At 45.7% G+C, this 24,842-nt stretch overlaps 1 protein-coding gene across 5 annotated transcripts in view; it reads left to right on the forward strand.

Moving 5' to 3' along the window:
- Positions 1-24,842, forward strand: part of CPNE9 (copine family member 9) — a 221,794-nt gene that overhangs the window by 39,302 nt on the left and 157,650 nt on the right. For all 5 annotated transcript variants that reach the window (XM_029601130.1, XM_029601127.1, XM_029601128.1 and 2 more), the window contains exon 4: positions 7,911-8,014. In XM_029601130.1, coding sequence (XP_029456990.1) covers positions 7,911-8,014 — 104 coding nt within the window. The remainder of the gene's footprint in view (positions 1-7,910; positions 8,015-24,842) is intronic.

Consider the following 24,842-nt stretch of genomic DNA (forward strand, 5'->3'; position numbering starts at 1 on the left):
TGTTAATCACTTGTTTAAACTTTTGAAAAGTACCAAGACCAGGAGACACACAATGAAGCTACTGGGTAATACATTTAAAACTAATAAGAGAAAATATTTTTTACTTGATTCATAATTAAGCTCTGGAGTTCATTGCCAGAGGATGTGGTGAAAGCTGTTATGAAACACTATTCTAATTTGCAGTGTCCTTTCTTGCGCACAGGGTGAAGGTGCACATTTTAAATGTTGCCATAGGTGCCAAACTGCCTAGCTACAGTTTTGGCACATGAATATTTAAATCTGCTCCCATGCAGGCATAAATGTGCATGTGTATGCCGTGGAAGGGTTCACATGTTATCAACGTGGACTTATGCGAGTAAGTCTGCTTGGACAATTATGGCTGAAGTCTATGTGAACTTTGCACATACGGACTTCAGCCCTAAACAATAGATTATACAACTGGGCTCCCTATGGGCGAGGTAAATAAGACCTGCGCTGAAACAGGTGCTATTTTTCTGCACAGCAAGAACAGACAACCCTATGGGATGTAATAAGAGAATAGCATGCAAATTAGATACACGTAAAAAAAAAATGAGCGCAAGACCAAATACATGCGCCAGTACCTGCATCAGCCCCTATGCAGAAAGCCGCAAGAAAAATGTTGCAGACTCTTCTAATGATTTCAAGTTACTACTATTCAAAAATAAATTGTTTCAGCTCCTACCGGCCCTTTTACTCCATTGCTGGCATTAGTGTGGTTGTGTGTCCATGCAGCCTTTTCCTCGCTGGGCATCCGGGCTGCTCGGCATGGATCAGCCCCGCTGGGAGAGAGCAAGAGCCAGAACAGACAGACCAGCAGTCTCTGGGGACTACAAGCAAAGCGCAGACGCTGCCCAAAGCCGCATCATTGCCAAAGTGGCAAGAGCGATCGCGGTCAGCAAGCCCCCGGGCACCCAGCAAGGAAAAGGCTGCACAGACACACAACCTGGCATCAGAAAACTATTCAGGAAATGAAGGGAGTTTTAAAGTAGCTCAACAAAACTAATGAGAACTAATGCTAGCAAAGGGCCTCCAGACAGGTGCTTTCACTTAACTCCTGCCCTGACCCGGTTGCTAAAAAAACCCACTTAATAAAACCCACACTAATTGATCTCCCTGCTAGTGTGGCTCCCTGCATAGCCCATGAATGGATAATTGCCTCCTTTACATGCTATTTGCATGCACTCGTGCAAAACCAGCCACAGGGTTTTGCGTAGGTGTGTGCGCAAATTTTTCCACACTAAATGCATTATTACATACGAGCGTATGATTAGTTCTTGTGGCCTGGTTTGGCCTCTGTTGGAAACAGGATGCTGGGTTTGATGGACCCTTGGTCTGACCCAGCATGGCAATTTCTTATGTTCTTAAATCACGTGCAGTTACCCACACAAAAACCTGTGGCAGGTTTTGCACAGCTTATTACATTGGCCCCTCTGTTTAGTCAGATGTGGGAACCATCTGATGGACAGGACAATACTAAGATAATGGAATCCTGGTCCAAGGCTTGCTTGCATTTATTGCAAAGACATGAACACAACCTGCATGAAAAGATCTCTGAACATATTGACAGCTTTCAGATACATGCTGGTTATTAAATCTCTATATTCCTTTTATCAAAAGTCTCCTGTACTTTGGAAACCCCATTCCATCTAGTATTTGCATCTTTCTCTTGACTTGCTTCCATATTATGGGAATAGTTTACAGCAAAAAGGGACAAGTGGAGAAAACAAAAATGATGACCCTAAATTAAATGCCCCAAATAAAAAGGAAGGTGAAAATAAGTCAAACTGTCCCAGACAGGGCCGGCTCATCCCAATAGGCAAACCAGGAGGTTGCCTAGGGCGCCAGCCATTACGGGACGGCAAAGTGCATCCATGTGGGGTCACAAGCGGAGCCCATCCCACGCACGGCCAAGAGGAGTAGAGACTATGTGGGCCGCAAGCAGCACCCATCCTGCTTGTGGCCGAGAGAAACAGAGTCTCGGCGGGCCACAAGTGGCGCCTCTGTTTGTGTGTGTGAGCGAGATTGTGTGTGTACAAGAGAAAGCAATGGTCTTAGTGAGAAAGAGGGAGGGAGCCTGTGTAAGGGTGCATGTGTGAATGAGACAAGGAACCTAAGTGTGTGTAAGAGAGGGGACCTGTCTGAGTGAATGAGGTTGGAGCCGGGACAGAAGGTTCGCCTAGGGCACCTAATTCCCTTGCATCAGCCCTGGTCCCAGACCTTAAACAATATGTTACTTTGAAAATAGGTTGTAGGGTTAAGATTCTGTAAACCTATACATAATTGTTGCAGAAGTGGACCCTTAGGCCAAGGAGGAGCCCTGCAGGTCCCCACCACCAGCAGGTGGAGCTGGCCGGGGCAGAGGCCCAACTGGAGCTTCACCGATACCAGCCCTCGTTCCCCCTAGGTTGAGCCTCCGGATGCTGGGGCTGACAGGACCTAGGCACAGGCCTCCATGGAGGTGAAGATCCATTGCATAGAAGAGGTTGCAGGCCAGCACGGAGAAAGCGGAGTCAGGACAAGCAATGCTTGGGACGGGCAGCAGGCAAATGGAGACAGGTACAGACTGTGGTCAGAGATGGGCGGAGTTCACGCACTGTTGTGGTTCATGCAGAGGTCAGTGCAGGCAGAGTTCAATCAGTAATGGTGAGCAGGCAGTGGTCAGAGGCAGATAGAGGTCAAGCAGTGTTGAGGTCCAATCCAAGGTCAAACCAGAAGTCCATCCAAGGTCAAAGCCAGAAATCCAGTCCAATGAAATGAGGAACAAAGAGGAGGAAGTAGGACAAGGGAACACAGGAATAAGATGAGACGCTGAAGACAGATGAAGGAGGAACTTAGAAAACAAACCAGACTGCCAGGAACCAGGAACAGAACACAGAAAATCAGGACAGACACACAGCGGAACCAGGAAGCAAGGACCAGGAACCAGAAATGCAGAGGCAAAGAACTTCTCCAATGGAGTTGACCCATTGCTGAGGTGTTGGAGGAGTTTCCAAGCAGGCTCTGTATACTGAAGAACCTGTGATGTCATCAGAAGGCACCGCGGAGGATTTCCTGCTGTGGGCCCTTTAAATCCTGGCAAGTCGGGTGCGCGGGCGCCTAGAGAGGCTCTGCAGCAGGACCAGTGGCAGCATCGGTATCAGCCTAGCTGTGCTGCGATGGGCGACTGTGTCTCGGCCGGGAGGGTCTGCTGCACTCTCTGGGCCCACGGTCCGCCAAACACACAATAATAAAATAAGAGATGCCATACTGGATCAGACCAAGGGTCCATCAGGCCCAATATCCTATTTCCAACAGTGGCTAATCCAGGTAACAAGTTCCTGTCAAGTACCCAAACATTAAATAGATCCCATGCTACTAATGCCAGCAACAAGCAGTGGCTATTCCCTATTGATTAATAGCAGTTTATAGACTTCTCCTTCAGGAACTTAGCCACATTTTTTTTAAACCCAGCTACACTAATTGCCTTAACCACATCTTCTGGCAATGAATTCCAGAGTTTAATTGTGCGTTGAGTGAAAAAGAATTGTTTTTATTTGTTTTAAATGTGCTACTTGCTAACTTCCTGGAGTGCCCCTTAGTCCTTGTATTATCTAAAAAGTAAATAACTGTTTCACATTTACCCATTCAAGTCCTTTAATGATTTTTGTAGACCTCTAGCTTATCCTCCTCAGCGCTCTCTTTTCCAAGCTGAACAGCCCTAACCTCTTTAGCCTTTCCTCATAGGGGAGCCATTCCATGCCCTTTATTATTTTGGTCGCCCTTCTCTGCATTTTCTCCAATGCAACTGTATTTTTTTTTTTTTTGTGGGAAATGCTCTGAGAGGCCTGAATAAATCCACACAGTTGCCAACATGGTACATTTATAACTAATTTTACTATAGAAGGTTCTTCAAAATGGAGGCATATCACTTAAAAGATATGACACACTATCTATGACATGAGCATTTTTTTTTGCCTGTAGCTGTTTCAAGGGGATAACATACATCTGAAAAGGAAAGAGATATAGAATAATAATTGATATAAATCATAGGACAGAACAAACAAACAAACCTTATTCAGTATATAATAGGCACTGTGAAAAGCACAACTATATATATATATATATATATATATATATATATATTTATTTTTTTTTTAGCATAAATATATACAAATAATATAACTGACTTAAAGTAATAAAGGAATCAGCCTTCAGACATCAACTAAAAGAAAAAGCCTAGTTAAAAGTCTTGAAAAAAGGTACCAAAGCATTACCTGGGAGGAAATCCTGGACGCCCCGTCTGGTCCGGGTCGCACAGGCGCGCATTCATTCATCCAGGCGGAGGAGCCGGTGGCGAAAGCAGCCGGCTCCTCCGCCTGGATGAATGAATTCATTCACTGCCGGTGGGGGTTGCCTCTCCGGCAGCCCCCACCGGCAGTGAATGAATGAATGTGCGCCTGTGCGGACCCGGCCTAGATTTAACACGCGACCACCCGCCGCCCGCCGGCCGTCTCGAACTAACGCGTGTCCCCCCGCCGCCGCTGCCGCCGCGCCCACCCGCCCGCGGCCTAGATTTAACACGCGACCACCGGCCCCCCGGATCCCGCCGGCCGCCTGGACCCACGCGGCCCTCCGACAGGTATTTACAAATTTTGATTTTTACACTTCCTGGTACCTGTCATTTCAAATGTCATTTGAAATGACAGGTACCAGCGCACCCAGGTTACTGTATAGGCGCTGTATTAAGCGCCTATACAGTAAAATGGGTTACGCGGCCATAACCCTTCCCTACCGCTTTAAAGCCGCGGCATGCATTTGCATGCGATTAGAGGAGAGTATCGGGGAGTTAGTGAAGAGAACTGTGCGTGCGGGGAGGAAGGGTGCGCCTGACACTACCGCACTGTTTTTACCGCGGCCTTACTGGATCGAGCCGAAAATAAGAAAACTACCGTCTGTAGTTACTAGAATATACAAATGACATAACCGACTTGCAGGGATAAAAGCATTGGCCTTCAAACACCATATGAAAAGAGGGAGCCTTGTTAGAAAGGAAGAGGGGAACAGGAGAAAAGAAAGAGAAAAAGGAAGGAAAGAAAAGGGCAGAAGTGTATAATGGGAGGAAAACACTCTACAGACAGTAGGACCAGTTAATATCTTGATGAAGTCTGCAGGATGGAGTGTACTCAGGAAAAAGAACCAATGTTGTTCACCACAGCTCAGGAGCAGGGCAAAGTCACCACACATGGATCCATGACAAACAACATTCAATGATTAAAAAAAAACAAAACTGAGGTCAGATTCCAAATGGGCAACAATGACGGATATTGCAGTAGTGTTCAAAGATCCTAGTCTTAGCCAGCCAGAGAGTTTTGCCAACTCATAAGAGGACAGAGGCACAAAATAACGTATTCCTCCTCCAAAGTTTCACAGACAGATGAGAAATTAAAGGGAAACCGCTATAGCAACAGCGAGGCAATGAACATGGGGAGGGAAAATGATTGCACAAGTGCGACATTGACCACAAAGACTATGCCAGCAGGGCTTGATGAAATGGGAGTGACTGCTGTTCGCATATCTAAAGACACCAACAGGTCTTGGAGATTGTGGCTATGATGAAAGGCAAAACAAGGAGATATATTAGTATTAAAAATCTGTCCAATGTCAGCTATTGGTGACACATATTGCATTAATACAACCAGAGTAAGGTAACACACAGGTGAATCTATCAGGTGAATCTATCAGGTTCAGAAGTAGCATGAGGAAAAAATAACAAATCGCGATTGAGAAAATGAGCACGTTTAAAGGCTAGCTTGACCATGCATCAGGGATAACCATGTAGTAGGAAACTTATGGTTACTGAGTGGGCCTGCATGACATAATCACTCACAGCTCGATCCAGTATCGTCCGCTCGAGGATTGCCCGTCTGTAACGTGCTCGTAGCGCACAATTCGGGCGCGCAAGGCAGTTCGGCGATACAGTGTCCAGTTTCACGCGTCCGTATCGCTTCTGAAAACAGACGCATAACCCTTTCTGCACCCGGCATGTAAATGAACGAAAAAGCTGTATAATGAAGGAATTAGCTATTCCCCTGCGATACTGTAACGGGCGCTGATATTATCTCCTCCGTAACCCGCTGTTCTGCCGCGGCCTTAACCTGCTAGTTTACCGCCTCCCCCTAGTAGGAGTTAGTGTAGTGTAGTGTAGGGTAAAAACATTGCTTACCCGCCCTGGTCCCGTCCGGTCTCCTGCAGCCCCGTCCGGACCGGACGGGGCTGCAGGAGACCGGACGGGACCAGGGCAAAAAAAAACAAACGAAAAAGTAGCAAGGCTCGGGCCTGCTATGGTAAGTGTAAAAAGTGTAAAAAACAAAAAACCTGTGTGTTATATAAAAAAATAAAACAATTTTAAATACCTGTCGGAGGGCCGTGGGTCCAGGCGGCCGGTGGGCGGCGGGCAGCCATCAGCGGCATCCGGTAGTCCCTTCTCCCTTCCAAAATCGCCAAAATCGCCAAAATCGCACGGGCGGGTCGGCAGCGGGGGGGGGGGGGGGGGGCGGCAGCAGGATCCGGGAGCGGCGGGTAGGCAGCAGCGGGGTCCGGGGGGTCCGGGGCAGCGGCAGCGGGGGGGCGGCAGCAGGATCCGGGAGCGGCGGGGTCCGGGGGTGGCAGCGAGATCCGGGGAGCCAGCAGCGGCAGCATGTTCGATCGCGCAGGCAGGTAGGTGGCAAAGTAAAGATGGCCGCCTGCACGGGAAAATCGTGCAATTGGCCGCTGAAGACGTGACGTCACGACGTTTGGCGTCACGGGGTGTGACGTCACGTCTTCAGCGGCCAATTGCACGATTTTCCCGTGCTGGCGGCCATCTTTACTTTGCCACCTACCTGCCTGCGCGATCGAACATGCTGCCGCTGCTGGCTCCCCGGATCTCGCTGCCACCCCCGGACCCCGCCGCTCCCGGATCCTGCTGCCGCTGCCCCGGACCCCGCTGCTGCCTACCCGCCGCTCCCGGATCCTGCTGCCGCCCCCCCCCGCTGCCGACCCGCCCGTGCGATTTTGGCGATTTTGGCGATTTTGGCGATTTTGGAAGGGAGAAGGGACTACCGGATGCCGCTGATGGCTGCCCGCCGCCCACCGCCCACCGGCCGCCTGGACCCACGGCCCTCCGACAGGTATTTAAAATTGTTTTATTTTTTTATATAACACACAGGTTTTTTGTTTTTTACACTTTTTAAACTTTTTTACACTTCCTGGTGCCTGTCATTTCAAATGTCATTTGAAATGACAGGTACCAGCGCACCCAGGTTACTGTATAGGCGCTGTTACAGCACCTATACAGTAAAATGGGTTGCGCGGGCATAACCCTTCCCTAACGCTTCACAGCCGCGGCATGCATTTGCATGCGATTAGAGGAGAGTATCGGGGAGTTAGTGAAGAGAACTGTGCGTGCGGGGAGGAAGGGTGCGCCTGACACTACCTCACTGTTTTTACCGCGGCCTTACTGGATCGAGCCGTCAATGAGGAGCAAAGATGACAAAGCCTTAAAAAGTGACCAACCAGAATGTTATCTCAAAGAGTTCAAGGGTGATGACTATTATAATGTAACAAAGCCTTTTTTGTCAGATAGTTCCTTAAAAATCGAAGTGACAAATTGATCATCCTGAATGGAAATCAATGTATCCATAGTTTATGCAAATGAATGATCAGGAATGGGGGGTTTTTTTGTGTGTATTTATTGGCTTTATTTCCACAGATTCAGGTGGATTAGGATGGCAAGTTCATGACTTTCTCCAAATATTAGGACTACTTTGGGAATTTTGTAATGCAGCAAGTACATAAGGCAATTTCGCTTGGTGGAAGGCCTTCCGGCATGGACTTGGCAGTTGACGGAGGATTGCACTTGTGTCTTACAGTATGGCAGGACAGAAGTCATTGACAACACGCTCAACCCAGATTTTGTGCGCAAGTTCGTTCTGGATTACTTCTTTGAAGAGAAACAGAATCTGCGCTTTGACGTGTGAGTAGGCCACTGCTTTGGACTTTGCATGATTTCCAGTCACCCCTCACCCCTTCCCTTATTTATTTATTTAACATATTTATATACCGTTTTACCAATATGACATTGACCAAAGCGGTTTACACTCTGGCAGTTGGCATTTGTACATTTGAACTCTGGGTTTGCTCTGTGAAAAGTCTGAAATTTGTGTACCATTTCCTGATTATTTCAAATAGGGGGGAGGAGCCCACATGATCACTCATGAAATCATCATTGCTCTGCTGTTCTTCATTGGAATACCATGGTCTGCTCTCACTCACTTTATCAACAGCATATCATCAGGGTTGATAAAGTGAGATAGAGCAGGCCATCCCTAAAAGAATATTTTAAAAAACAGACAGCCATCTTTTAAAAAATATCCTTTTTACCATTATACCAGCCCTGATGGTGTACCTTTCATATAACAATATTGATAATAATTGTTAGAATGTTAGTTAATCAGAGCAGTGAATGCACCCCTCCGGAGAGAAAGCCTATAGTACTAGAAGTCAGGTTACTTTCCACATAGAAAAGCATCAGTCACGTTAGAATGGTTCAGTGCAGCTTTGAAGCCAGTCCATCTGCCCAACCCAGCCCTAATACCGCTTACAACACCCCTGTGACTAAATAATGCCTGCACATAGTCCACAGAAGAGGACTAACCTTCCTGGAATCTAGGTCCTTTGTATTTTTGACACCAGCTTGGCTTGTCCCAAATCTTCTTATCAATTGCATTGCTACTGAGGCTAGTTTAGTGGTGATATTTCTTTTCGGTGAGCAGCATACAGATTTCATATTTTTGGACTAATGTAGTTATTCAGAGGTGTAATGCATTTGGAGTTTATGGAGACAAATAACATAAAATGAGAGTGTCAGACTGCAAGGCCTTTTTTTATATTCCTTGCTTGATATATATATATAAACATACGTACATTTATTTTATTTTTTTGTTTACACTCTCCTTCAAGGACTGCAAACCAGCAGCCCATGATTTCTCTTATAGACGTTCCAGAGGTTATAGATGAGCAGAATCGGTTTGTAAAGTAAAATAAATCTTTCAGATGGGAGGATGTCCTTCATTAGCATTATTGCCAGACCGTGACAGATTATGTCTCAGGTAAATCCAAGACGGAAGCTGTGATGTGCGAGGTCCTCCAGGTACCCCTCAACCAAGATTCTCTCAGTACCATTCGGGTGGGTGGTTTGATGGTTTCTAGGTAAATTCTGTCTGGCAATGCATCTTTAGAATAGGCAGAAAAGAGGCCTTTGCATACACTGGGATTTGTTCCAGTTTTGAGTCTGGCAGATGCTAGAAAATCAGTTTTTCCATGCTGTAAAGACGAAGGTTAAAGATTTAAAGGAGAATTTTAAAAGCCCCCACATGCACGTCAATCAGGGGATGTGCAAATACGTTGGGCTAGCGCGCCGAGCGGATTTTAAAAGCTTCCTGGATATGTGAGTAAATGCCGCTGCACGCACAAATGAAAATTTTTTAAAAAGGGACGGACTTGCGCGTGGTCTGGGTGAAGCATGGGCGCCCTGGGATTTTAACTCGAAATGTGCACAATAGCGCACACCATGGTCCCCCTGCCGTGTAACTTTACTTCTGCTATCAATAGCGTGTAAGAGATCAGCAGGGTTTTAAAGGTCTGAACTAACGGGGGGGCGGGGAAGAAAGACTATTAAACTAGAGGGATTTGGAAGATCTATCCTCTAACTGGGCAAACTGGGAACAAACTGGTTTTAGTGGCAATGGTGTTCGTGCGCACCCCTTTTAAAATCCCCCGATTTACATGGTAGAAGCAGCATTTGCACGCACCTGCATGCGCCCACATGTGGATATGGCCAGGCTATTTTATAACGTGTGCATATACGCACGCACATTCTCCTCGGTCCGTACCCAAGGACATGGCTATTTTATAACATACGCGTGGATATGCACACATGTTATAAAATAGCCTGGCCGCACCCATGTCTTGATGATGCGGGATATAAAATGATTTTAATAAAGAAATAAAGCCAACACGTTATGTGATCAATTTTGAAAGGCTTTAATGGGGAAATATGTGGGTAAAAATGGGGGTTACGAGAGGAGAATGGCTGAATCCACCTAAGTCAATTTTTCAGCTGGAAATGCATGCCTGGTTTCATCAAGTGTGTGCTTTTAGCTGCTGTACAATCAGGCATTCCCCACAGCATAACTTGGTCGGGGGCGGAGGAGAGGAAACTATTGGACAGATTTTAAATGCCCGGTGTGCGTAAATTCCGGCCTTTACGCGTGCTGGGTATATTTTCCAAGAGGCCCGGCCACGTGCGTAAAAGCCGGTACGCGCTCAAGTGCTTGACCTCTTGGAAGGGGCGGGCCGCGGGCGTGGAGGGACGGGGGATGGGTCGGAACAGTGCCATCGTTTGCTGTCCCGGAGCCTCGCTTGCTGGCTGGCTGCCAGCGTCGCAACTTACTTCAGCTCAGGAGCTGAAGTAAGTTGCTCTACAAAGGTTAAAAAAACCAAATTGGATTTAGGAGGTGGGGAGGAGAGGGGAAGGGCAGGGAAGGGGAGGTAGGGGGGTAGGGAAGTTCCCTCCCAGTCCGCTCCTTAATTGGAGCGGACTGGGAGAGAACTGGGGAAGACCGGGATGCATAATTCCCCTCCCCCCCCCCCTTGCGCGCGGTCCCTGGATTTTATAACATGCACACACCGGCGCACGCATGTTATAAAATCGGCGCATGGGTTTAAAAATCCATCCCAAAATACGTACATGAAAATTTAAAAAACGATTGTACATGCCTGGTCAATGTGCATGCATTACGCCCACACTGGAAATGGTTTACAGAGTTCACGTAGTAGTTTGTGCGCAGGTAGTTTGTGATTGCAAGACGAGTTGGTTCCCGTGGGCTGAAAGGTACTGCGTACTTTGTTAGAAAGCTTATTGGAAATATACCCTGGTGTTTGTAGCATTGCTCATTGCAATTTAAGGAGTAACTCATTTACTGTACTGTAAATCTACTCAGATTGTGAAGTAACTCTTAGAGGTGCAGTGTTAATTCATCTTAACAGGAGAGTGACCCTTCAGTTGTGTACTCCAGCTCATGGCGTTATTGCAGCAGCCCAAATTTAAGTGGAGCACATTCATTGGCAGTGCAGTGCACATTGATTTCATTTCTAATTTGAATATTTAGGAGGCTTGACAGAATGTTGCATTAGCACTGACATAATACCGGGGTAAAACACTGCGTCAATGCTGTAATAAGAGAGATGCTAAAGCAATGACCATGGTATAATTTCTTTTTGGCCCAGCGGGTTCCTTTGATTCCTCTGGGTTTGCTGATCAGTTGAAACTCCCCTCTGTCGGGATACAGTGCCATGAGACCTCATTGACAACTACCCAAGGAGTTTTCTCCTAGTTTATTATCCCTCCCAACTTATTTTCCTCAGCCAATGCAGCGACGGTCCTCAGCCAGAGGTCACACACCACCAAGGTTCCTTCCAGAACCCTGCAATCAATGCCATTTTGAGTATAAGCGTCTGGCAAATTAATGATGATAATATAAAACCCCTGAAGAAGACTTTGTTTGCTGAAACATGGACCATGTTGGGTTTTTCTATTACATATTTATGATCGGATATTAAGCTAAGTATTCAGTGGTTGCTTTTTGAAAAAGCGATATGCAGTGCCTTAGCTGTTTTTATGACTAGTATTTACAATATAAATTAGACTTTTGCTGACTAAAATAAAATGAAGGATTTTTGTAAATTTGAGGTTTGCGGTATATGATTTAAATCCGTGGTGTAGATTTAAGTGATACTGCCTGAGGCCCATTGCGTGTGGGAGACAGTGGATTAAACTTGGTATACAGGCTTTTCTGATACAGCTCTCCTCATCTAGTTTTTTAGTTATTATATATAGGGGCAGATTTTCAAAGCCTACATGCATAAATCCAGACAGGTTACCTGCGCTGGACCTATTTTCAAAAGGCCTGGCGGCACATATGAAGCCCCGGGACGCACGTATGTCCTGGGGCTCGAAAAAAGGGGCAGGGCGGAGCCAGAGCCTCCAGGCACAGCGGCAAATGGCCGCTGTGCCTGGGATCGCGAGCCAGCCGTCGGCCGGCGCGTACAACCTACGCCTGCCCGGAGGCAGGCGCAACTGATAAAATAAAGGTTGGGGGGGGATTTAAGTAGGGCTGGGGGGCAGGTTAGATAGGGGAAGGGAGGGAAAGGTGGGGGAAAAAAGATAGTGTGCACCTCCTTGCGCGCGCCGACCCCGGATTTTATAACATGTGCGCGGCTGCACGTGTATGTTATAAAATCGGTGGTAGATTTGTGCATGCCAGGTTGTGTGCACAAATCTACTCCTGCGCTAAGCTATTAAAATCCAGCCCACAGGGGCGGATTTTAAAAGAGTTACGCGTGTAACCCTTTTAAACCTGCTCCTGCGCGTGCCGAGCCTATTTTGCATAGGCCCAGTGACGCGCGCAAGCCCCGGGACCCGTATATGTCCCGGGCTTGAAAAAAGGGGCGGAGAGTGGGCCGGGTGGGGGAGGGACCGAGGCCTCCGGCACAGCGGCTATGCCGGGAGATCGCGCGCTGGCACTTGGCCGGCGCGCGCAACCTACGCCTGACCAGAGGCAGGCGCAACTTATAAAATAAAGATAGGTGGGGTGATTTAGGGAGGGCTGGGGGGCGGGTTAGGTAGGGGAAGGGAGGGGAAGGTGGGGGGGGGGAAGGAAAGTTCCCTCCGAGGCCGCTCCGATTTCTGAGCGGCCTCAGAGGGAACGGGGAAAGCCATTGGGGCCTATGGCTGGCGCGCGCAAGGTGCACCCCCTTGCGCGCCCCAACCCCGGATTTTATAACATGCCGTGGCTGCACACGCATGTTAGAAAGTTGGGCATAGATTTGTGCACGCCAGGTTGCGTGCACAAATCTACGCCTGCGTGTAGCTAGCTACTAAAATCTGGCCCATATTGTTTTTCTCGAGAATTTCTTATTATATTTTGTATTCCCTCTCTTTTGTGATTTGGGTAGCATGCAATGCTGGTCAGTAAGCCACCAGGTCAGTCCACTATTATTATTCTGTTATTTATTTGAAGCCCTTCTCAGTGTGCCCGACAAACAAAAGGGCATAGAATATTACCAGGATGAAGTACACTAACAGTACAGGGAACAAGGACGCAAGGAATACGGAGCAAGATTCAGGAAAAAAGCTAGCTTAAAAAACTGGATTTGAAACCAGGTCTGGAAGGCTAGCAGAATGAAAGTATCTTCTCAAACTTGTTTTAGTATTAATTAGCCCTCATAAATGCCTTTATCACTCTGCTGGTTTGAGATGGGCTAAAATATTAAGATAATAGATTGCCCTGCAAAACCCTGGCTCAAAGCCAAGAATAGTCATTTAGGCAGGGTTAATGTGTATAGAATGGAATTGTGTGATAGAATAAATTGTTAATGGTCTGAGGAAAGAGTATTGAAATCATTGTATTGGGGGGGGGGCGTTGAGGGGTAGATATATTGATAAGATAAGAAGATAAATAGCTGGATTCTCTGCAGGTTGCGATAATGCCAATTGGACCAAAATAAGGAATTCTCCAGAGGTGGACACGAGCTTTTGAGATCACGCAGGTTCCCTTCTTCAAACGTTTTCCATATGTCATGTTCCTGGATAGGTGACAGAAATTCCACTAATCTCCTCCAGGCTTTCCTTTATTTTCAGTTTTTCCCCCTTAGCTTTTCTCCTCCTGAAGCAGCAGCTCGACCTCTCTGCCACATATGCACGTGCTTCTAGGTGTCTGATCCTTCTCTTGTATTTTGGCTGCTCATGGTGGGTCTGTAAGGGTCACAGAGGCGTCGTGGCATTGCCCAGATCTCAGAATTGACTGGGAGGAGATTCCGCCGGAGGCAATGTATTAATAAAGAGCGCTGAGATGGTGGGGGGGGGAAGCTATTTTTAAACCAATGTCCACTACATAAAGAATTAAAAGGAAGAGATGGGCACAGCATGCTGGGGGTGGGCAGCTGGGGAACCTGTCTCTTTTTCTCTATGTGTCTCTGGATAATCTGTATTTTCCCATGGACAAAAAATGAGAGAAAACCTTTAGTACATCAGGCCCTTTGTGTATATGTCTCTGTCTCTGTCACTCTCTGTTTCTGTGTCTTTCTCAGATTCAGAAAACTTTATCAACTTGAAAAATGCGCATTTGCTGCCAAAGTAATAGAAAAAGAGAAGGGTTCTCAAAGGGAGTAAACTTCTGGTGGAGAAAATTGCTCTTCCCTCCGTGGATAAATCTCACTGCTGATAGATGTGCCCGCAAACATTTTTGTTGTTGTTGTTTCATTTTGTTGTTCATTTTATTCCATTTTGTTTTTATTTCTTTTTATTTATGTAAAATGAAAAAAAAAAGAAACACATTTTAAAAACAAAAGAATAACAAAAAAAAAGTCAGGTCCAGTTGGAGAAGAAAAAAAACTGTGGGCCTCCCCTCCAATCTCCCCCACCCCCTCAAACCTGCTCACCATATTTTTCTTTCTTCATGAGGTAGGAACCATCCATGGTCGATAAGAATATCAGCGTAACCTCAAATATTTGTGGCGGATAACCTCCGACTGTATAAGTGGAAGCTCCAGCTGTAGGAAGTTTCTGTTATGGATAAATTTACCTTAGATTATTAGATTTAACCAATAACCTTATGATAAAAATTCATTAGCTTTAGGGAGAAGATCCAAACACTTTTGTGAGGTAGTCAATTAATTTATTAGCATACGTGAAAACAAGTATGATAACAATACAATTCTTTTCTTTTTGATTTGTTACAGTTTTATTTTACAGTTCAAGCACTGTTCTGTAAGATAAGCAAGAAATAAATGTTATCCTTAAGCTCAACTTAGCACTTAAGAATTATGCAATTGCTGCTAGATTAACCCAGCTTCAAGGTAACTTAAACCAGTGTTCTCACTCTCCTTAATACTGCATCAGTCTAGGATCACCCCTTTAATAGGATGCTGTCTCGATATCAAAGGAAAAGGGTAAAATTCACTAACTGGCCAAAAATACTTCCAGGGTAAATATTTGGCAAACAGTTGTATTTATATTAATGAGCAACTGTGCTGAGAAAGAACTCAGCCTTAGCTTGCAGTGACCTGTATAGTCAGTTTGGCAGCACGGCTTTCCACCCAACCTTCCAGGAATTCATGAAGGAAAAACCACGGGGGAAAGGACTGTGGCAAAGAAATATCCCCAGGCTAACATCTGTTCAGCTCCCCAGACACTCCATTCCATCTGGGTAACTCAAGAGTCCTTTTCTCTGAATCAATCCTTATTACATATTCAGTTCTATAAAGGTCCATGTTGATTCAGATTGGATATTGCCATCTCCTATAGACACAGGATTGGTGGGATGCAAATGATGTTATCCAGGCACCAATACATAGGAATATTCTCATATGTTCATTGGAGCCCATCAGCAAAACAAGTATTAGAACAATACATGTTTCATGGCTGGTATCAGGCAGGATACAAATTTTTCCCCAAGAACATGTTCTTACTTCTGGTCCAAGGACATGTTCTTTATTCTGGTCCAAAGTTCTCCTTCTCATTTAGGAGGCGATGACAACTCTCTGATATGAAGAAACAAACTGTCTTTTCTCCTTCGTGTTAAAAACAGTCCCATATAAAGTTGCCCAAAATATCACATGGCAGCAAACTCCATGTTTGCATTACTTTAGGCCTGCACTTTTACTTGTTCTATGTGCATAGCTATTGGCCTCAAAAGTTCATGATGCACACCCTGTTTAGGGCCACTGCCGTTTACCCTACAGGTCACTCCTACCTCACTGGTGGTATGCTCGGAAATTGACCAGCTGACTAAGGTTAGTGCCATGGTTCATTTCTTCCAAGTAAAATGGCACCGGTCTGGTCTTGACTGGCTGGCACCATCTTGTACTGAACAGATTAACAATGGAGCCAGTCTTGGTCTTCTGGCACCATTTTTAAGAATACTACTGACCTGGGAGAGGAGGGTGTTGGCAGCAAAAAAAAAAAAGTAAAATGAAATGAATGAAAGCAAATATCATTTTTTTCCATTTCTCTTTCATTTAATTTTAAAAACAAATTAAAACAAAATGGAAAATGTCATTAACATTTCTAGTTTTGTTTCAAAAGAATGAACATCCCCAGCTGCTGAATTTTATGAGGCAGCTGGATTCGGCTGCAGGGTAAGGGGGCATTTTTCAGGGCAGGAAGAGGCCAGGGACATGAAAGTTCATGCAGAGATTTGATTTTCAAATTCCCACACATGCTTTCTCCAGCACACTCTACCTGCAGGAAAAGCACTTATAAAATACCTGCAGACCTTGCAGAAAAGAACATTCAAAGGGAAACTTTTACTTTCAAAGGGCTGATGTAATAAACCAAAACTGGCACAATATTTTTAGAACAGATAAAAACCAGCAGCCCCACTCTTTATACTAAAGCAATGGTATGAAAAATGAGCCCTGCATTAAAAATCCATGGTAGGTAAAAAAAAAAAAAAAACCACGTCAAACTCGTGTTAATCCAAAAGAGCTGCGTATCATGGGGGTGAAAGACTGATGTACATGGACCAAGAGAGGGATCTTGGGGTAATAGTGTCTGGTGATCTGAAGATAGCAATAGCTAAAGCCAGAAGAATGCTGGGCAGCATAGAGAGAGGAATAACCAGTAAGAAAAAGGAGGTGGTGATGCCCTTGTACAAGTCCTTGGTGAGGCCTCACCTGGAGTACTGTGTTCAGTTCTGGAGCCCGTATCTCAAAAAGGATAAAGACAAGATGGAGGCGGTCCAGAGAAGGGCGACCAAAATGGTGGGGGGAGGTCTGTAACAGAAGACCAAGAGGAGAGGCTGAAGGATCTGAATGTATATACCCTGGAAAAGAGGAGGTGCAGGGGGATATGATACAGACCTTTAGATATCTAAAATGTTTTGATGATGTATGAACTTTGAACTTTTTCTGATGGAAAGAAAACAATAGAACTAGGCGGGAGAGGGGTCACAAAATGAAACTCCAGGGGATGACAACTCAGAACCAATGCTAGGAAATGTTTTTTCATGGATAGGGTGGTGGATGCCTGGAATGTCCTTCTGGAGGAGGTAGTGAAGACGAAAACAGTCAAAGAATTCAAAAGGACTTGGGATAAACACTGAGGGGTAGATTTTCAAAGGGTTACACGCGCAACCCCGAAAACCTGCACCTGTGTGCGCCAAGCCTATTTTGCATAGGCTCGGCGGTGCGCACAAGCCCCGGGACGCGCGTATGTCCTGCGGCTTTGAAAAAGGGGCGGGAAGGGGGTGGGGGCGTGGGCATGGTGCCGATCCGGGGGCAGTCCGGGGGCGGGACCGAGGCCTCCAGCACAGTGGCTGTGCCGGGGGTTGACACGCTGGCAGCTGGCCGGTGCACGCAAGATACACCTGACAGGAGGCAGGCGTAAAAAGTTAAACAAGGTAGGAGGGGATTTAGGTAGGGCTGGGGGGTGGGTTAGATAGGGAAAGGTGGGGGGGGGGGGGAGCGGAAGAAAAGTCCCCTCCGAGACCACTCCAATTTCAGAGCGGCCTTGGAGGGAATGGGAAAAGCCATCGGGGCTCCCCTAGAGCTCGGCACACGCAAGGTGCACAAGTGTGCATCCCCTTGCGCGCGCCGACTCCGGATTTTATAGCATGCACGCGGCAGTACGCACGTGTTATAAAATCGGGTGTACATTTGTGCGCGTTGGGTAGCGCGCACAAATGTACCCCGCGCGCACTTCTCTTAAAATCTACCCCTGTGGATCTCTAAAGGCTAGAGAATGGAAATGAGAAAAGCATGCAGGGGGGATAACTTGCTGGAGTGGCGGTTACTACCCTTAGCAGAAGGCACGGAGATTACTACCCTTAACCAATATGTCCTGATGTTTTTAATGCAACTGCAACATTACTCCCTGCTTTGACGGCAGGGGGCAAAAGAGTAATTGGATTCAGACCAACGAGGTCCCCAACTCTACGTTCTGGGGTACTGATACGCAGACATAAGGGGAAAAGCACATGACTACTTCTACAGCTAAGACTATAAGCAAAGCACATCAAGCAGCCCTGTCTGTCAAAGATCATCACCCAGTAAAAATTGTTGCTAGCTGCAGTTTTTATTGGTTATCAAAAGGCTTGGGGGAGAAGTACATGGAGTAGCAGTTACTAACCTTAAAAGAAACATGGGAGTAACCTACACAGAATGGCAATTACTACCTTAAGAAGCTTGCTGGGCAGACTGGATGGATCATTTGGACCTTTTCTGCCATCATTTCTATGGTTTTATTTGAAAGCTTTGATGCAGAAAACCATGGGAAAAACTGGCGTTAAAAACAGTGCTGATTTAAAAGAATGCTAAAGAGTTCCTTCTCGGCTGGTAAAGGTGATATGGGCCAAACTGTGGTGTGAATGGTGGTGCACAGATGTCCATCAAATATTCTTGGACTCTCCTCCTTGCAGGGGAATAAAAGGCAGCTCCTTCCAGGGCCATTATTATTATTTATTAATCATCTTTGAACAAGACAATGTACAAAATACAATCATAAATAAACAAACATTTAAACCAGCTAAAACAGTTTCTTAAATAACATTTAAAACTATAAACAAGTTAAAACAATACAAATTATAAAACATTACTTAAAATAATATGAAATCCATAAGAATTTTAAAAGACATCACCAACTAAAGGTTCAAAAGGAGACAATAAACTAACAAAAGTATGCCTGCTTAAAAATGAATGTCTTTAGCATTGATTTAAATGTTTTGACGCAGTCCAGTTGCCTAATCTCTTCCGGCAGTGAGTTCCACAAAATAGATGCACTCTCTTGCTGCGGATAAGTGAGCTTGACAAACTGATGGGATATCTACAAGGCTTCTTTGTTGAGATCTCAATGCTCGTGTTGGGCAGTAAAGTTAAACAAGGGCATTTCCTCATGGGGATTTATCTGAAGAAAGCAGCTTAAAAGTTAGCATTGCTGTTTTGTACTGGACATGTTGCAATACAGGAAGCCAGTGTAAATCAATCAAAACCGGTAAAATATGCTCTCTTCAATTTTTCCTGGAAATTAATCAGGCAACTGAATTTAGTAAGAGCCGAATAGGTCTCAAAGTTAGGGCTGGAAGCCCTTAATATATAATATTACAATAATCAAACATGGGTAGCATAGAAGCTTGAACAATTGTCTGAAAATCAACTTTAAAGCACATGTTTAAGACCACTTAAAACCCTCAATTCGAAAAAGCAGATTTAATAATAGTTTTAACATGATGGTGAAAAGTTAAATGAGAGTAAATTCAGACTCCCAAATTTTTTATATTTGAAAGTAAAGGGTAAACAGTACCATCAATAGAAATTGAGATATGCTGCAACTTTGCATATGGAGTTTGAAATAGTATAAAATAAGTTGTGGCCATATTCAGTGAGAGCTTATTAAAGAAAAGCCATTTTTGAATTGTAGACAAAACAAATTTGAAGTATCTTAGCTGTTTCAGACCAAGATGAGGTAACGCGGTCTAAAAATTGAATGTTGTCCGCATAGCCTGCCAAGATTTGACAAACCAGGACAATATAAATACTAAAAAGTGTTGTAAATAGCACAGATCCCTGGGGTGCACCCATCTTAAGACAGGAAAACTTAGAATGGAATAACCAATACAAATGTGTTGGGTACGGTGAGATAGAAAAGAAAGAAACCAAGATAAAACCATACCTGACAAACCACATTCCTTAATTCTGTACATCAAAATCCAGTGATCGACAGTATCAAATGCTGAGGATATGTCTAGAGAAAGGAGAATATAACTACTTCCTGAATCAAGCCCTCTTCTCACAGTATCAAGCAGTGAAGAAACTAAAATATCGGTAGTTAAGGATTTACGAAAACCGAACTGATGAGTATCTAAAATTTCACAATCCTCCACATATTCATACAACCTGTTTTGAAACAGTGGATTCAAGGAGTTTGGCAAGAAAAGAAAAAATTGAAATGGGACAGTCATTTAATAGATCTGTATAATCAAAACCAGACTTTTCAACAGGGCTTTGATGGAGGCCCTTATAGCGCATCAAAAACGCACGTCCAACCCCCCTGAAACTAATAGCGCCCGCAACATGCAAATGCATGTTGCGGGCGCTATTAGTTATTCCTGCACAATGCAGAAAGTAAAATGTGCAGCCAAGCCGCACATTTTACTTTCAGAAATTAACGCCTACCCAAAGGCCGGCGTTAATTTCTGCTGGCACTGGGAAAGTGTACAGAAAGCAGAAAAAACTGCTTTTCTGTACACCCTCCAACATAATATCATAGCGATATTAAGTCGGAGGCCCCAAAATTAAAAAAAAAATAAAAAACTATACAAAAAAATTTTTTTTAATCGGCCGGTGGCCTGCAGGTCGGAAGACGGACGCTCAATTTAGCCGGCATCCGTTTTCCGAACCCATGGCTGTCAGCGGGCTCGAGAATCGATGCCGGAAAAATTAAGCGTCGGCTGTCAAACCTACTGACTGCCGCCGCTAGTGTCCCTAGCACCACTTTTTACCATGGACCCTAATTTGCATCTTCTTCCCCCCTGAATCGCGTGCACAGGATAGTGGCCTGTGCGCTCGCCCGCGACCTTTACTGAATCGGCCCGTAAGGGAGATTGAAACTGGTTTTTTCCTGATAAAAGTGAGAACTAAAGATCAATGAAAGAGATGTGCTTACCATTAAATCTGAATTGTGGGGAGGGGTACAGAGGCAGTGAGGAGACAGTATACCAGTTAGCCAGTCACGTGGACAGATAGGGGTAGATTTTTAAAGTTATGCACGGGCATAGATTTGTTCACTCAACCCAGCGCGAACAAATCTATGCCGATTTTATAACATGCACGCGCTGCCGCGTGCATGTTATAAAATCCAGGGTTGTCGCGCGTAGGGGGGTGCACAATTGTGAAACCTGCACGCGCCGAGCATCCTCCCTCTGTTCCCTCCGAGGCCACTCCGAAATCAGAGTGGCCTCGGAGGGAACTTTTTTTCTGGCCGCCCCACCTTCCCCTCCCTTCCCCTACCTAACCCACCCCCCAGCCCTAACTAAATCCCCTCCTCCCTTTGTTCAGAAAGTTACACCTGCCTGAGGCAGGCGTAACTTGCACATGCCGGCTGGCTGCCGGCGCGCCATTCCCCAGCCCGGGGGCTGGTTCGGAGGCCTCGGCCACACCCCCGGAACACCCCGGGCCGGCATCATGCCCATGGACCCGCCCCCGGAACGCCTCCGAATGCTGCGCTGATCCTGACACGCCACCGATACGCCCCTGACATGCCCCCGACACGCCCCCAAGTAAAGCCCCGGGACTTACGTGTGTCCTGGAGCTTTGCTCACGCCAGCGGCCTATGCAACATACGTGCGCCGGCACACAGGGCTTTTAAAATCTGCCCCATAGTATATAGGATGGGAGGATTCAAACAGAAACTTGTAGAACTGGTTCCAGGCACCCAGTGCTCTGCGCGGGTGCAGCCAGTCTACCCAGGAAGAAAGGGACAGCTTTGCTTACCAGTCTCTCTCTGCTTGAGATTTAAATGATGCATTTCTAATGCTTTGTGCTTGTTGTCTGTTAAATAAATTTAATTCCATTTGTAAACATTTACATTTTGCATCTATGTGGCTTATTTCTTCCTGTTATCAGAAGTCTCAGGTAAGAACAGAAAATAAAAGAATTTTAGAAAAAGCAGGGATAAACTCCCCAAGGTTTAGCCCTGATATATATATATATATATATATGTATGTATATATATATTTGTATATATATGTGAGTAAAAACAGGGGGCTAAACATCGGTCTAATGGCTGGATGGAGGGCAATACACGCAGAGATGGTGCGCATGTGAAAGGAAATAGTCCAGATGTGTAGAGAGCCCAGAATGGTAGTGAGGGAGAGCACAGCTCCAGTCAATGTGATGTCAGATTGTATTCGTACTTCGTCTGATGACATTGCTAGTGTCTTACCTGGTCTTGACTCCACTTTACTGGATGTAAATCAGACACTGAACCATCTGTCCAGTCTCCTGTTTCCCTAGGAAGCAAGCACTTCCTCCTCAGAAGCCACTGAGCACGGCAACCCCTACAAGCAGAGGCAGAGATGGTTGCTACAGACAGAAGCAGTATCCTCAAGCTTAGTTCCCACCATGCTAACTCCCACCATGACTTTATCTGGGTCGAACCCTACGCTGGACCACTGATGACTCCATCTGGGCCCATACAAGCCCCACGCTGACCACCAATGACCTTCCCATAGTCAACTGCCGTGCCAGACCACCGATGACTTTCTCTCAGCTCTCGTCTGTGACTGGTGGCTCACACATAGCTGTCACTTCCTTTCAGTGCAGATGCTTCTCCCTCACAGATAACTCATCTCTATGCAGTTGCTTTCCCCACTTGGATGCCTCGTCTCTGCCATCGCCAGACCCGCTGCCAGGCAACTCTCTTCTCTTCTCTTGGCGTGAGTATTTACACCCCAACATTCCAGAGATGTACTCCTGCCGATCCCCGGTGTGTGATGGGCGGCTTAGGATTTGCATTTCCCATATTATTTTTTCTTTTCCCTTTTGCAGGTAGGTGCATCATCAGTGCTCATCGCTGCCGTATGCTGACATGGTGGTTGCGCGCCTGCTTTTCCTTCCAGTGCAGATGTTCTCCCACTCATCTCTATGCAGATACTGTCCCCTCTTGGATGAGTCATCTCTGCCATCGCCTGACTTGCCGCTTGCTGACATCCATCTCTTTGCTTCCCGTGAGTATTTACATGCCAGCATTCTAGAGCACTATTCCAACTGGTTCCTCAGTTCTTCTCACTTTTTTTTTCTCTTTTCCTATTTTTTTTTTTTGCAGGTGGCTGCATCTTCATCATCAGCGCTCATCACTGCAGTGTGCAGAAATGGTGGCTCCCTCTTGGCTCACTCATCGCTGCTGTTTTGCTGAGATGGTGGATCATCTACAACTCTTCCTTCAGAACAGGGATGCTTCATCCTCCTTTCCAGGCTGTCAGCATGGGTCTTCCAAATATTTTTCCAGTTTATGGACCTGTTGATGGAATTTATGGACTTTTGCTGTATATGCAACCTTGCATTTTGTGCAATCATTTTGAAGTGAATCCTAAATGTTTACTTGTCTGATTGCTTTTGAAGTCAAGTAAACAATCTGAACATTTTATGTGTCTTGTGTTTCTATTCTTTAGAGGCTATCAAGGGGAGATCCAGGCCTCCATCCATGGTCCAGAGATTTGCAAGACTGGTCTTGTAGACTATTCTCATAAATCTCTGGACCACGCACGCTGGGCCTGTCAACGGGTGGTCTAGGCCTACATTCTTGGTCCTGAGATTTGCAAGACTGGTCTACAAGACCAGCTTCAGCCTCCTTGGGCCACATGGGCCCCACCAACACAGCTGCAGCTGCTTCCTTTCACCATGCAGCCCGGCCCACACAGCCGCAGTGGCCTCCTTGGGCTGTGTGGGCACAACCAATGCAGCACTTCTTTTCCTTTTCCCTGCACAAGCCCAGCTGTCACAGCAACCTCTTCTTTTCCCCCTCGTGGGACGGGCTGACACAGCTATAGACTTCTCAGGCCACGTGGACCTCATCCACTCATTAGTCTCCTCTTTAGCAGTAACCACCGCTGAGACTCTGGGCACTAATGTTTCGACTCGAGGCAAGGGGCGCCTATGCCCAGTGCTAACGGCGCTTTTGGCCAAACCATCAAAAGAAAGCGTATGTAATCTATGTTTGTAACAGAGACGCACCCACACACAGCCACACAATGGACTAAAACGGCCACCAGAATGTCTCCCTGGTAATGTGGGTCCTGCTTTGCTCTGTAATAGCCAATAGCTTTGTTTACATGGCATTTGCCATGTGACTGGTGGCTCACACATAGCTGTCACTCACAGATACCATGGATTTTTAGCGCAGATTTCTTTTAGCGCTAAAACCTATATTACATACATTGGTAAGATTAGCACCGAAAAACCCAGGCTAAAAAACTTAAGTAAAAACCCACGGTAGGCTCAGAGAAGCTCCAAAATTAGTTGAAAATCAGACCTTCACTACTTGTCTAGCTGAAAGTTGTCCACAAAATGGTAAAAGAAAAAATATACTAATCATAAAATAAAGCAAAATGACAAAAGGTTATGCTGTATGTGTTTCTTTCTGTTTTTGTGTATACTAATATAGTAACATAGAATGTTATTTATTTTATTTATTTTTGATTTTTATATACCGATCTTCCTGCATTAAATACAAATCAAACCGGTTTACAAAGAACAAAAAATTGCCTGAACGGCGATACATAGAACTAAGAACATACGGCTCGATCCAGTAAGGCCGCGGTAAAAACAGTGAGGTAGTGTCAGGCGCACCCTTCCTCCCCGCATGCACAGTTCTCTTCACTAACTCCCCGATACTCTCCTCTAATCGCATGCAAATGCATGCCGCGGCTGTGAAGCGTTAGGGAAGGGTTATGCCCGCGCAACCCATTTTACTGTATAGGCGCTGTAACAGCGCCTATACAGTAACCTGGGTGCGCTGGTACCTGTCATTTCAAATGACATTTGAAATGACAGGCACCAGGAAGTGTAAAAAAGTTTAAAAAGTGTAAAAAACAAAAAACCTGTGTGTTATATAAAAAAATAAAACAATTTTAAATACCTGTCGGAGGGCCGTGGGTCCAGGCGGCCGGTGGGCGGCGGGCAGCCATCAGCGGCATCCGGTAGTCCCTTCTCCCTTCCAAAATCGCCAAAATCGCCAAAATCGCACG

The sequence above is a fragment of the Rhinatrema bivittatum genome, chromosome 4 (assembly GCF_901001135.1).
Source record: "Rhinatrema bivittatum chromosome 4, aRhiBiv1.1, whole genome shotgun sequence".
Classification (NCBI taxonomy): Eukaryota; Metazoa; Chordata; class Amphibia; order Gymnophiona; family Rhinatrematidae; genus Rhinatrema; species Rhinatrema bivittatum.